General features: G+C 37.3%; 1 protein-coding gene across 3 annotated transcripts in view; it reads left to right on the forward strand.

Moving 5' to 3' along the window:
- KIAA0232 (KIAA0232 ortholog) overlaps nt 1–15,477 on the forward strand; it is a 70,363-nt gene that overhangs the window by 7,615 nt on the left and 47,271 nt on the right. The window contains exons 1-2 of one of the 3 annotated variants that reach the window (XM_086747375.1): nt 11,188–11,325; nt 14,634–14,699. Coding sequence is in view for 1 of the 3 variants with exons in the window: in XM_086747373.1 (XP_086603499.1) it covers nt 11,095–11,325 (231 nt within the window). In the remaining 2 variants the exon portion in view is untranslated. Of the gene's footprint in view, nt 1–10,822; nt 11,326–14,633; nt 14,700–15,477 lie in introns of those variants that run through there. The other 2 variants (XM_086747373.1, XM_086747374.1) reach the window with 2 other exon arrangements.

Raw genomic sequence — 15,477 nt, forward strand, 5'->3', positions numbered from 1 at the left:
TCTTTGTGAGTCTGTTTTAAGCTTTTCAAAAAGGTATGCATTAACTCCTTGAATTGTGGACCAAGTATAGAAAACTTCAATAGTAAGCATTCAGAGAAGACCTTCATACAAATTAAAGTTAATAAAATGAAGTATAATGTATAGTGTGGTCATTAACTGGTTAGATGTTTATATACAGCTAGATTATTAACTTTGGAAGTATAAATAGCTGGAGAAATACCATGGCTTTTAAATGGGTGGTGGTTATTGGATCTTTGGAATTCATACTTCATTCTCCTTTTCCCTTCCTAACTGAAAGATGCACTGTATGCCTAAGAATAAACTGTATATTAATTGAAATAAATTCTATATGGCCACACTGAAAGAGTGGCCGCTGGGCTGATTGCCGCTGCAGTAGTGTTCCAGCTGATGTGAAGAGCACTGAATATTTTATCAGGGTGGCCCCACCGGTGGCCTGGGGGATGATTCCTTCTGGTGGTGGCTCGTGCCTCAGAGGAGGCTTGCAACACCTGTTGGGGCACACTGGTGTCTGTGTCCACACAGTGAGATATTGTGAAACTGGAGGCAAGTCTGTTTTAATGGCTGCACACGTAACTTGGTGCTCAGCCGTCCAAGCTATTACCATCCTGCTTGGGAAGGGAGTTCAAACAGCTACAGGCAGCTGGTCTAAAAGTTGAGTAAGTCGAAGATATCAGGTGGGCAGTAAGTAAAGTGATCAAACATGTATCACAAACATGTATCTGATCTTTCTGTTACTTGACTGCATCCTCTGTTGCGTTGTTAAGCCCTGCATATATTCGAGGTGACAGAAAGGCCAGTAGTAGAAAGCTTACAGATTTTACATGCCAAAAGTCCTGAGGTAATTGTCTCAGCTTAAGATGTGTGCATCCTTTGTGATCTTAGTTATATTTGGTTTTGGTTTTTATTAACTCCATTTATGTTTCCTTAAATCTGAAACATCATATTGAAATATGATGATGGTAATCAATGATTTGTTTTCTGTTGCTTGTGTACATAGTAAAAGATACAGCTTTTGGTAGATAGTGTCCCTGTGAAGATTCTCATGGGACTAAACAAAAAACTCTCCTCCTTGAAACTGCAGCTAGACAGGTATTGCTCCCCAGGACCTCCCAGGCCCTGTAGCCATCCATCCAGGCAATCCCTGTGTATAATGGGAGAGAGCGAGATGGCTTTGCTCTGATATGCTGATAAGATCTGCCAAAGTTTAAATTAAAAAACTTAAATCATACCAATGTCTTCAGTGGTAAAAAGAAATGTAACAGAACAAGCTGAAACCTGATATCAGTGATACTGAAATTACCTCTATGGTTGGGGACTAAAGTATGAGCTGAGGCGTCTACGTTTCTGAGGTGTACACTTGCCACCTTCTGCATTAGCACTCCCGCTTTCTCTTGGATTCTCCCCACTTTGGTGTTTCGTAATATTCTAGGCTAGTTACTGCACACACCTGCCTCTGTTTTACCAAACTTGAAGCAACCAGGAATTTCTTGGTTATCTCCAGGCTGTTGTTGCAGTGTGATTCTGTTTGTTTTGAGACTGAATCTGCTGAATGGTGTAAGTGTGGAGTACCGTTGCATGGATCAGTAGGGAATCTCTGTAAAATGCTGGCAGTACATACCATGTCTGCTGAAGTACCTGGATTGGCTTCGTGTTCCAAACACTAACGGTGGCCTGAAAGACTTGCGTCTGAATAAGCTAAAATGCAGTTTCTGAACTCTGCCTTCCTAATGTTTTCTTGTTATACTTACGTGGATCTAACAGTGCTGAAAGGGGCAGTCCCACTTCCTTTCTTATGCCAGATGTAGACATTTCGTGGCAATGGGGTGAGTTAATTGCTTATTTGTATTTTTTGAAGACTGGCCCACCAAAACCTATTTCTTTTCATTCAGAACAAACTGATCCAGTTTGTCCCTTCATCCACACAGTGGATGGGTTAAGTACAGGGACAAAAGGCTGAGAACACCAGGAAGGGGTGGTGGGAGAAGCAGTAGAACATCCGCTCTTCGTGGCAGTATGGGGTTGCGGTGCAGTTTGTGTTCTGCTAACTAGCCTTTGAGTCAGCCCCACAGGTTTCTGTCAAGATGCTGCAGCTGGTGTCATTCTCTTGAAGGTTAGCTACTGCTGGTGTGAAAACCATCACTTGTGGTTTTTACAAACTGGTACTTGTGCTGGCAATAGTAGTAATTACTTCAAATTTTGTCAGTTATATGCAGCATTGTTTTAAGTTCATTTTAAATGTGAAAAATATTTACTTAAATTCCTTGTCATTGGATGCTGATTTGTATTTTTAAGCTTATAAAAATTATCATATTTCTAAGTTACGTGATATGTGTACATTTTTCTTTTTTCAGATTGGATTTTTTAAAAAATGTACTCTCATTTAAACAAGGCAGTAAAATTTAGTTCAAACACCAGTTTTAAGCAAGCTTGAAATTAAGTTCAAAATCCAGTCTGAACAGTGACAAACTAAACTGGAAAAAAAATTTATCATAGGAGTTTACGTTCATTGTTTTTTAAGAACAGAATGGAATTATTAGGACTGTATTGGTAGCTGGATAACCTTGTTTGGACAAATTTATACTAAAATAATGTAAATGTTGCCATTGTTAGTGGCAGCTGGGCATTTGAAATTAGTAGAGCAGTATTTCACTCCTCTAGGTTTAGAGAGTCTAAATATTTTTCAATTTACTAAATCTGATCAATGATTGAAGGTGTTTTTAACAGTTGTAAGCCCTTCTTAAAATTAGTACTGAAATTTTTTGAGACATAATGCTTTGGATTTGGAGGGGCGCAGGTTACAGATGTGCTGTACTTACGCTTATCTGGGGCAACTGCGCAACAAACTGTGATACCAGAAATTGTTTTATTTTTCAGATTTTATTTCGTCAGAAATGTTCTGGTGTCCCTTATGTTTATTGAAATGGAAGCAGTGGCTATGTGCTGCATAATGAAGTGCTTGCTTTTTCTTTTTTTTTTTTTCTTTTTAATGCATCTTTAATATTGAGTCTTGATCTCCTGAAAAAGTTTCCTGATAGATGCTTTGAAATAATGATACTTCTGTCTTGCAGGTAAGATCTGCTTCCTAAATTATCAAGACACCTATTGAACCATGGTCTGCAAAACTTGACAACTATTAGGGCTTACTAATTAAACCTTGAAGTCGTATTACGTGTAGTGAAGAGCCACTTCCTAGGTCTCCACTATGGAGGGATGCTTCTTACTAGTCTGCTATATGTTATAGGCACCTTTTCAAAAAAGTGTGTTTGCAAAGCTTCCTTCAGACTTTCTTTCAATTCTGTAAAGTGATGAAGTTTTGGTTTGTGGTGGACACACATCCCAAGTGATGTGGTTTTGGTATGCTGTGACTGTTCTTCACAGTGTTCGTAGGTTTTACTGCTAGATCGTGCTTTTCCCTCTTTCCATCTTGCCTTTTTTTTTTTTTTCCTAACTTATAAATTTTACATTTTCTGGCTTATATTACATATTTATTTTGTGAAAGTGGAGAATATTCAGATTACTGAGAATTTGGGGTCTTGAATATGCAGCTGAATATGCAGGTGCCTCACCTGCTGATTCTTCAGTCCATTCACAGTTGTTTCCCATAGCTCAGTTTTTGCTCTCTGACAGGATTGATATTCTGATATCTTGTAAAAAAGTTCATGTATGTCAATAATGTGCAGCCTGTGAGTGGATCAGCTAACTGAACTCCGCCAGCTACTCTTTTTTTTTTTGAAGTGTTGTTCTTGTATTGTGGTGAATATGAATGTTTTATAAGAACAGCTGTACTGGTTCAGACAAAGGCTTTGTCAAATCCAGTATTTGTCTGCAACAGCAGCTGTAAGTGAGCTGTTAGGGACGAGAAGGAACAGGGAGGGTATATGTGGTACCTCTCCTGAATACTCCCTCAGCCTCACACTATTTTTCAGTCTAGGGGATTTCCTGATGTGGTTTGTCTAGTTGGAAACTCTCAAGGGATCTCTCTTGTTCGATTTCCTTTGAAGCGCATCTATTTTTTTTTTTTTTTTTTTGAGTCCTCAGAATCTTTTGGGAAGGAATTACCAATACCTGTTATGTGAAGTTTTGTACATAGCTTGTACTAACTTTTGGGTACTTTTTATTAAAAAAAATACATTGAACAGTCAATCTCCACCCACAGAGAGGCACGTATTCTTTGATATTACAGGACTGGGGTTGAATGTTATGTCCAATATGTGTGCAAAACATTAATTTGGTGTCACAAAAATTACTTTGGTTTTCTTCTGTGATTTGTTCTTCTGACTTGTGCTGGGCTTGAGCTTATTTAATGAAATATCTAACATACTACTTAGGAAATAGATCCTGGGATTAATAGTCAGCTCACATCAGCTCACTCATTGTTCTATGTATTAATAGTATGAGGTTATTATTCCTCCTCTGTCTCATTTCACACTTATCTATGCTGAATTTTGTTTTTCTCTTTATTGCCCAGTCTGGTTTCATAAGGTCCTTCTGCATTTTTTTTTTCAGTTATTTTGTATTCACTATCCCCAATAGCTTGCTGTTGTTTGGTAGCTTTTTAACTGTATCACCCATCCTGTCTTCCAGGTCACTTATGAGTTTGTTAAGCAATGCAGGTCCCAGTGCAGAATCCTACAGGACTGTGCTGGTGACTCCCCTGGTGTCATCTTGTTATATCTCTGTCATTTTTCTTTGCTAACCTAAGTAAATGAGGCTTATATGGTAGCTCTTGAATCCTTTGAGTAATGCCATTAAGCTTTTATACAGGATTAGCAGCTTGAGATTTTCATTTGGATAAGTGTTATGAAAATAAGCTTGCAGATTTACAAGAAAAAAAAATCCTGCAGTAACACCCACAGACTGGTTTCTGTCCCCTCTGTGGCTTCTCTGATTGACTGAGTTACACTAGAACCATAGCATTAAGCCCAGCTTTGTTAGACATCAGTCAGCCATAAAACATATATCTATTACAAATGAGATTGTATCACTCTTGCACTTGTCAGTAGTACTTCTTTAAAAAGGAAATTCTATGTATATCCAGAAGTTAATTAACAGAGCTGCTTTTATGCTTCTGGCCACTTTCAGTTTTCCTTGCTTTGATTGCAGCCAGGTGTTTTAATCTGTTTTTCATGGCATGACAATGCTTCTGAAGCCTTGTGGCAGAAATTTTCTGAGCTGGGGTGGAGGCAGAGGTTTGTTTATAGCATAGGCATTATCTTTTTTTTTTTTGTTTTACAGTAGTGTTTCTCTGCCTTGGTCATGAATCAAATCCCTGCTCTGCTGTTTATTGTACAATCACATCAAACATCACCACACATAAAAAAAATCTGTCCTTAGTCTGAAGACTATACAGCCAAATTTCTTAGATTATCAAGGGAAGTGATGAAAAAATAACAACTTCTTTTACTTCTGAATTCACATGTCTTTTAAATGCCATGTGAAACTTATTAAGGACACAGATTCCATTGTTTGCTAGATTTTAAATAGGCTTTGTTTCTGGGCTTTGACAGTGCCCTCCCCAGCGTGTGGCTGTTTGGTTTGTATGTTAAGCATTTGTTTAGATTTTTCACTGAAAGAAACAAAAGAAGTGATGGTAAAATTGCTGATCCCTCTATAATATATAAGAAATTTTTGACTTCTGTTACCATCATATGACCTTACTTCGATTATCAGCCTTCTAAAGGATTGTGCTGGTTTCTTCTGGGATAGAGTTAATTTTCTTCCCAGTAGCTGGTACAGTGCTGTGTTTTGGATTTAGGATGAGAATACTGTTGATAACACACTGATGTTTTAGTTGTTGCTAAGTAGTGCTTACACCAAGTCAAGGACTTTCCAGCTTCTCACACTGCTCTGCCAGCGAGGAGGCTGGGGGTGCACGAGAAGCTGGGAAGGGGGCGCAGTCAGGACAGCTGACCCAAACTGGCCAGAGGAATATCCCACACTATATAGCATCGTGCTCAGCCTATAAGGTGAGAGGAGTTGGCTGGGGGGTGGCAACTGCTGCTTGGGGACAGGCTGGGCATAAGTCACTGGCTGGTTGAGCAACTACACTGTGTACCACTTGTTATTATTATTTCCTTCCTTTTCTGTCCTATTAAACTGACTTTATCTCAACCCACAAGTTTTACTTTTCTTTTTTTTTTTTTTTTTTTTTTCCTCCTGTTCTCTTCCCAGTCCCACTGGAGGGGAGCGAGCAAAGGGCTATTGTGGTGTTTAGCTGCCTGAAATTTCTGGAAGTGAATGTATGATTTTAGTATGTCATTGACCAAACTTAATAAAATTTTCACTACTAATTAGGATTTGCCTATTTTTAGGACGTGTAGTTGTCAGGGAGAGGAAGGATTGTTAGCTTTTAATACAATCATTCTGGGGAAAAATGCTACCTCTCAAAAACTTTGTCACAGTTAAAAAAAAGTGAGCATGTATATCCACATTTAAAAAAAAAAAGTAAGAATTCTATAATCTTTTTTTTTTTTTTTTTTTTTTGTCCATGTATTGAAAAGTTGTCATACATTGTCAAAGACCATGGTGGCAAAAAACCTCAAACTTTTGAAAATGCTGTTAATGGTAAACTATGTAACATACTGCCATATTTCACAGAATAATAGAGGAAACTTTGTATAAAACAGCAGTTACAACTTAACTATTGTGTGAGAATGTGTTTGGTCTAATTGTTAACACATAGCAGTAGGCAGAATGAAGCACTGGAAACACAAAATGTTATTCCTTTTGGGAATGGAAGGAGGGAAGAGGTCGCATCTGCAGCTTTATCCAAGAGATCAAGTTCTCTGTACTAGATATATAAAAATGTATAAAGAGTAACTTTGAGGCTTGAGAGACTTTATTTGCAGATTATACAAATAAATAATACATTAGTTTTCAACTTCCTTCAATATATAGATCCTGTAATTTTTTTTTCCACTGAGAGTGTAGACCCTAATGTAGTGAATTTAAGCTTGCAGGCAATTTTCTTCCTTTTTAAGTTACCTTGTAATGATCTCCAAGAAATAGTCTGTGGATATTTAGTTTACCTGAAAGAACAATAGTAAGGAGTATGGTTTTTACTCTCCTATTCCAGTATTTTCTGTTACTTTTAAGAGTTGATAGCAGATATATCATTAAGAAAGTCTGAAAGCTTGTTACAGCATTAGGTCTACTTATTTTTCTCATTGACAAAAATGTTTGTTCAGAACCTTGCTGTGTGGATACATAATTTTTGGAAGCCTGTTGGTGCTGATAGAATAGAGATGATGTTACCTTAGATTAATTCAGTGGGTTTTGAGGTTTGGCTTTGGTCACTGTTTTCCAAGATTAGAACAAAATTGGAAAAAAAGGCTGTAGTTTTAAGCTCCATAAAAGAACTTTTTTGTATGAAAGGGAATTATTGGGGGGGGGCTGGGGGGGAAGCTGTTGAGGACTTGGAAGTGTCTTGCCTGGCATGACCTTAGAGCCAGTCTACTCTCTGTTGATGGTCTAATAAGAACAGTTATGAATGCAAGTACTCTCTTGGTGGGCTTTAATCAAGTTTGATTGAAGAGTGATTTAATTACACCTTGCTTTTACTGCTCTCTTTGGTAATCTTAGTGTAGTTTTACACTATCATGCTATATTCCTGTAGACACAGCTGTCAGAGGAAGGTGTTTGTGTAGGACCAAGACACTTAAAAGAAAAAATTTTGAATTATTTTATGTATTTGTTCTGACAATACCTGTATTCCATTTCACTTACAGAGAAGACTAAGATTGTTTAGTCTTCAAAAAAGGTTATTTGCCATGTAAGAACCGTTGTAGGGAACGGATCTGGAGTGTTCCAGCTTCAGTTTCTGTACCATTGATCCTTCTCCCTATTTCTTCCTGTAGATTATTTAAAGCTGTTGCTTTTCTGTAACTAGATTTCAGGAAACTAAAACACAGTTATTGTTTTCTGATGACTATGTTAGGTCAAAAGAATGTTTATTGACTGTCACACTGAGTAGAATTTTGAGAAAGGGTTTCTATTGTAAGATGATAGGCTAAATTGTAAAATCTGAGTGTTTACATGATAGGGTATTCTCATTCCTTTACAAAACACTTTATAAACTGGCTTTTGTGCCTATAGTTGTTAAGCTGTTGACAGCTCATCTGGCAGTGACTTTGTTAGGGTCACTGATTAATATTACAAAACTTGAAGGCTACTTAAAGGAAAAATTTGACTAGGAAGGGGAGTAAGTAGAAATAATTTTGTAAGAATTTCATCGTATATTTTTGACTTCAAGATTTGTAAGTAATCAGTAGTTTTCACAGACTATTGATAGAGATGTGTAAATTTTTATTTGGCAATTCTCACTGTAAGTCATGTCCCTCCATATTTTATAGCTGAAAATAGCGATTTTTTTTTTTTTTTCCAAATCGGTAGTTAAAATAACTGAATTTGCACTAATTACTTAGGCTGCATTGTGGTCTCCCTGTTCAGATTAGCCATGGTCGTTGTGAGGATGGAGACAGTGTGAAAAAGATTAAAAAGGGATGATAACTTATTTGTCAGAAAACGTTCTCTCTAAAATTGAGCTTCACATCTGTTAGCAGAAATGTTTGCTCTTTGAGTGTCTTCTATTAATTTGATATGGAAAGCCTCTCTGATGGGAAATGCAAAAATACTGGGATGGGAAAATGCTCAGTTTGCATGAAATTTTGTAAATTTTAAAACATGATGGAAGTAAGTTTAAGACTTTCCATAAAACAAAGTGCTTGAGACAATTGTAAAATTAGAACTCTCAAATATTATTTCAGAATTTTGTTCTGATTTCCAGTTTTTATGTCGTGTATATATAGATATAAGGAATACATTTTTTTACACTGAGGGTGGTGAAGCACTGGAACAGGTTGCCCAGAGAGGTTGGTGGGTGCCCCATCCCTGGAAACATTCAAGGCCAGGTTGGATGAGGCTCTGAGCAACCTGATCTGGTTGGAGATGTCCCTGCTCCTTGCAGGGGGGTTGGACTAGGTGGCCTTTGAAGGTCCCTTCCAACCCAAACCATTCTATGATTCTATGAAACGTGAGGTTTGGGGACTGACTGTGATTGTGACATTGATTTAGGGAGAGTGTTCATCATGTGCTGTGAGGTGGAATACCAACAGGAGAAGGACAAAATAGATGTTTAAGTGAAATGTTGTTCTTCAACAATTAAGAGAATGTGGACTGCTTAAGAGTTTGGACTTGTGGCTCTTGACTTGGGATATCTTGGTCACAATATTAGACTTTTCTCATACTTTGTACTCTTTGATGAAACAGTGACGTCCAGGCTCTCTGCAGGATGTTTCTACCTACTGTTATTTGTGCTTACTGATGAGATTCTGATGAATACAAATATGTTACTGACAAAGACTGAATACTCTTGCATTACCTACTTTCTCAAAATAAACATTGCCATCAGAGAAGTAAGGCAGCTTTAGTGCTGTGCAGGGTTTTGTGGCAACTAGCTTTCTTTCTACTGGGTTTCTTTTTGATGATGTTGCAACTGACTCAATAAAGATTTGGAATATACAGTTCCACGTATGTGGTGATGATGCAAAGAAGGCTCCTACAAACTGTGATCTTTTGTTGTGTGGACATAGGGGTCAGCTGTAAGGTCACCTTTCAATTTTGTTTGGCAACAAAACACATGCTGCCCACATGAAGTGCTGCGCACAGCGTATGGTTTAGATAGTTACGTTAGGTGATGTCTGTTTTGAGTGCGTTGGTCATCTTGCGGTGAGGTTAAAACGAAACAGTAGATTTTGCTTAGATCCTTCAGGCTTTGTTTCCTTTCAGTCAAAGGATATTTCCTGCTAGGATTTGAGCTTTGTTTTCTCTTCCTGAGAAGCTGGAGAGGAGAGCGAAGGCCTATACAAGTGCCAGATTGACATGTGATTGATTGGCAGAGCAGTCCAAAAATGCCTTTTTTTGAACTCCCTGCTTCTGGGTTAGAGGGCAGCATGCCTACATGTGTGGTGCTTGCACTTTCTGCCCCTTACTTATTGAGACAGATTTGGGATCGTGGGTGGTATAAGTCTTAGGATGGTTTATCTATTTTAGGATATGGTTTAGAGTATAAGCTCTCAGGTTAGACTGGTGTATGCTTTCTGTAAAGAGGGTTAAATGTTAATTCTCAGTAAATTACATTCTGCTCAATTTTTTCAAGTTATTCCAGAGATTTATATTTTTATGAGGACAGATTTGGGGTGATAAAATGCTTTGCTGTCCCGAGGCAAGGCAAATAACCCCAAATAAACCCAAGCCAGAGGATAGCAACTATTTAGTGGTGGGATTTTTAAAACTCCCAGCCATAAATTTCATAAATTCAGGGTTTTTTTTTTTTTTGTAAACAAGACACTTCTTTCTTTTCCAGACATGGAAATCACTGCAAAACAGTAGGATTATATTGTCTTCTAGTGATACAAAATATACAGTCGGACTTTATGCAAACTAACATAGATTGGGTTTTGTGTGTTTTTTTTAAATCAAAGTGGATTTTTTTTTAGCTGATAGTGAAAGTAATAAGATCTCAACTTTCCCATAAATCTAGATCAAACATAATTTTCAGTCAATGGATTAGTTGTGAAGTCTTTGATGAAAGAATCTCTCTTCCTGTGTTAAAAAGTACTTTTTCTAAAAGTCACTTTTAAACTTGGAATAACTCCTGTTACTCTTCAGAATGACACTGCATAAGTGTGGATTAAGCAGTATGTAAATGACTGCTTTCTACATTGGGTATTTTTATCACTGTTTAATATTATTCATGTATGGATATGTATTATCACAACTTATCATTTTTTCCTCTTTATAGGTCCTGCTGGGACTTGCATCTGGCCTCAATGTGAAATTAAGGTAGAAAAACACATCTACATATGTGTTTGCTATTAGGATTTAGTTTATTCACTGGTCATGCCTGAAGAGTGATGTTCGTCTCTAGACGGCTAACTGCCAGGAAATATAAATGATTGTCCTAGAAGTCAAGCCTCTCTCCTATTTACTGGAGTGAAAATCACCTCCAGATATCGACGGAATATCAACTACAGAAAATGCTTCACGTTATAAGGATGCCAACCACCTAGATTCATGCGCCCTATCTGTACAGTTGTTGTGGATGGTTTGCCATCTGAAAGCTCCTCAAGCTCTTATCCAGGCCCTGTATCTGTTTCTGAAATGTCTCTGCTACATGCTTTGGGTCCAGTGCAGACCTGGCTGGGACAAGAGCTAGAGAAGTGTGGCATTGATGCCATGATTTATACTCGGTATGTCCTCAGTCTTCTGCTGCATGATAGCTATGACTACGACCTGCAGGAACAGGTATTTACATATTTTAGATGTTGTCCAGTGAAAGTGAGTTTTTGTATCAGTTATGTTTTGTGTATTATACATGGGTGTGGCTCAGATGGGGGGGCGGTTGTCTTTCAGTGTGTGGGTGGAAGGGGGGTATAAACCACACGGGGATTAAATTTGGTGGGTGAAATGAGATTAATGTGGTTAATTTGCCATATGAGCAATTAACAATAAACAAAATTTTCACATTGCTGCAATTGATATCAGAATTATTAATACTGGAATATTCTGTATCATAAATACAGACCTTCAGTACTTTTTGATTATAAGGTTAATTTAATATTGGAAAATTAGGAACCTAATGTGATTCTTGTAAACTGTGTGTCAAATTGGCTTGCTTCACAGTAGCTTGTAGACTTCCCATCACTTCTCCTCATGGATTTAATCTTGTGTTATTTTCAGTAAAGAATAAAAACCCCCCACTTTTAAAAAATATTGAAGTATTTAAAATACATTATTGCACACACATTATTAATCTCTTCTAAAAGAATCTTAATGCTGAATCCTAATAAAAGGCATGCAAAATAGTTGTGGGACAGTGAGTCGCTAGATATGACTGTAATTCGAAAACTGAAGCTGTGTATCAGATAGGTACAACTCTATTACTGTTTTCCTTGTGCCTTTATTAGTATGGATTTGTCTCTAGAACACAGTTTTCAGTCCTGATTTCACCTCTTTTTTCTTTTTTATTTTTTTAATTTTAATTTCTCTGCATTGTCAACCTGTATCACAATACTTTCAATAGTGGAGTTTTCTGGATGTAGAACCCGGGGAAGTTCTGGTGTTTTCAATAACGTATGAGGATGCTGTTGATCGTGGACTCATCTTATAAGGTGGCTGTGATAACTGAGAAAGAAGGAAAGCAAATACCTCTTAATTGGTGGCTTAATTATTATTTCTTTTTTTTTTGTTGCTGTTGTTTTGGTTATACTTCACACACTGCTACCTAACTGCTTCAGAACTTTCATTGTCTTCTAGTTTACCTTTTTAAAAATCCAGCAAGAGCAGAGATGTAAATGTAGCTGAAGTAGAAAAACATTTGTCAGATACTGCCAGTTTCTGAACTCTTAGCAGCCATTACTTTGCATAAAAACCTTCATACTTCCATTGTACAAAACAGAAAACTTTATGTGCAAAAGTAATTTTTATTCAAAAGTTTATCTGGCAGCAGTGGAAGTCACTAGGAGCAACCTCATGGTTAATAATAATAATTAAAAAAAACCCAAACCACTGTAAGCAGTGCTTAGAATGTATTTTAACAGTGAACTTATTTAGGTCTTGGTCAGACATGAATAGCTGTATTTTAGAAAGGGACAGAATAAAGTTCCAAAACCTGTTTGAAAGGAGGGTGTAGGGTGAGGTAAAAAAAAGAAACTCAGTGAAACCACACCGGAATTTGAGGAGCTTTATAGATAGCCCTGTGGCCTTGGGGAAAAATGAAGATCTGTTTCTTTTCAGTCCATTTTAGAGCATAGTCATAACTGAAGTCACTACTGTGATAATTTGAAATTACTGAAGTGCCAAAATTAGTTTTCTTTTTATCAGGCTTTGCAAGAAGCAGAGTAACTATATTATGAAAACCTCATTCAGTTTATTTCTTGTTTTGATACCTTAACTGGTTGCTTTGTGAGTTGATAGCGAAGCTTTAGGGAGTATGTCTGTTCTTTTTCCAAGTTGATTATGTGAACCTAATGAGCCAAAGAGGGAAGGATACCACATGCTGACAGGGCAGCCGAAACCTCTGCTGCTGAGCAGGTGCTGTAGTACAAATGTACAGGATGTCTTCTGAATGACATTGAGATTTGAAGAAGCTGAAAGTTTCTTATTCACCTCCTCCAATTTGATCCTACTTATAACATACTTCTGTTGTATTTGTTCCCTCTGTTTTAAATAACTGTTTTCTAAGTTTTGAGGCCTAATACCAATTTGGTTTTGGGGTGATATTCTGTAATAATGATTGGATGCATATGTTGTGCAACATACTGCTACCTAATTCCTTTCTCAAATAGCTTTAAAGACTGCAAGTACTAATTTCTTATATGGAGAATGAGGAAATCTTAGAACATATGTGCTTGTTCTTTCATTTATTTTATTTTATTATTTATTTAATTAAACAACAAATTACCAAAATGTCCTGGTTGAAACCAGGACAATATGTTACTTATTGCCTACTGCTTATTTGTATGACCTGGCATTTTAAAATTAATTTTGGTTTAGTTCAGTCACTCAGGAACAGGAAAATCTCTAAAGCATATGTTTGCATATAAGCAGTTTCAATCCAGTTTTGATGATGGATACAATATTAAGACAAAGGGAAAAAACAAATACTATTGTTCTTTAGAAATAGAAATCAGAGAAGAGTGCAGCAATTAAACATCTGAATGAGAAATAATTTAGAAGTAAAATAATGTGAGTTGTTACGCTCCTTTAATTCAGATTAATTCCCATGGAAGAGTTGGTTCTTGGCTTCTCAGCAATTTTTTCTCACATACAATTCCTTTGATTCTTGAGAAAGATGACAGAATTTCCAGGGAAAGAAGGGTTCTCGGTAGGTGGTTTATTGCCGTGATTTCTCCCCAACTTAGAGGACAGCTACAAAGAGGACAGAAGTGCTGTCTTCACAAGGAGCCACATAGAGAAGAAAAGGGACAACAGGTACAAGTTGCACTGGCTGAAGTTTCAGAAAGTATGAGAAAGAATTTTTATTTATTTATTTGTTTATTTTAATGGTGAGAAGAATCGGTCACGGGAACAGCCCTCTCAGGAATGTGATAGAGTCCCTATTGCTGGAGATGTTCAAGATGAAGTAGGACAGAGTGTTATATAATCTTATGTAGGCTCCCTTGCCCTCAAAAGGGTGGACCAGATGATCTTTCCAGGTCCCTTCCAACCTGGGCTGTTCTACGATTCTATGATTCTTTGCTACTAGAGCTCGGTTTCTGTGGGGAGTGATTAGCCATCACTTCTTTCTGAAAATACAGTGATAACTTCTGTTTTGAACAGGTTAAAAGGAGTGTGTGGTCTCTGAACACCCAGAATGGGATTGCACATAGGAACAATCCATTGTGGTGTGCTTTTTTTTGGAAGTGGAGGTGGTGAAGAGGGCAAATCTAGGAAGACTTAATCTTACAGATACTGTATAAATCATCTTCATTAGAAATGTGGCAAACTGAAGTTAAAATGGTCATTGTGATCTTTCCGCCTTAGAATGTTGATGACATCACTAGCACTGTTTAAGTCGCTTCAGGGAGCCTCCTTCCGTGCTTTCTTTGTAGTGTTCTGGTGTCATCAACTGTAGCAGGGAAATGGAAAACTGAAGTCCTGGACTGAGGTTCTGTCAGGTAAGTACAGAAAGATTTAAAATAAAAAATGAGTGAAAAAACATCTAGACATACAAAGCTATTTAAGATAGCGGTGTTATTGTGTATCAATCACTTCTGTTTACGTTTAAAATAAGTATTTCAAAAGAATATGGGAGTCTTTATTGACTAGGTCTGCAGGGTTATTTTTGAGAATAAGCAGGATGTTCCCTTCTGGTTTGTTAGTAATATAAACTAGGTGGTTTCTGGTCTTCATTCTGCTGCAGGCTCCTGTGGCTTTGGTCACTTGACCTCTGTTCCTCCAAGAGTATCTGTCTCTACGGTGAGGTAGTTTGAGATGTGGATAGAAGGTAGAATGTGTTTAAGGGTTTGATGTGGGGGGTTGTGGTTTTTCTTTTTTTCTTATTTTGTTTTTGTTTGATTTGGGATTTTTGTGCCTGAGTCTCATTTTTTGGAGTCTTTGTTGTTTGTTTTTGTTTTTATTATTACTGTTAATTCCATGCCTTGCCCAAGTAGATGGTCTCTGTTAGGTATCATTATATGGACGTAGGCTCAGTATTGCAGAATGATAGATCAATAAGTGATCAGTTTTCAGAGAGTTGATAGGGGCTTTTTGCAAGTACTTGTGGGGGGAGCTGTGGAGAGAGCCATAGTACGGAAAACATAGGTGAGAGTAAAGCCCTAATAGACTGCAATCAAATTTTACTGGAATGTTTGCAGTTTTTATTCTGACTCGTTGGCTTGAACTGAAATATCTGTTAAAATATTGGGAAAATTGATAAGCAGGTGTATTTTTGCC

The sequence above is a fragment of the Chlamydotis macqueenii genome, chromosome 4 (assembly GCF_036417535.1).
Source record: "Chlamydotis macqueenii isolate bChlMac1 chromosome 4, bChlMac1.mat, whole genome shotgun sequence".
Classification (NCBI taxonomy): Eukaryota; Metazoa; Chordata; class Aves; order Otidiformes; family Otididae; genus Chlamydotis; species Chlamydotis macqueenii.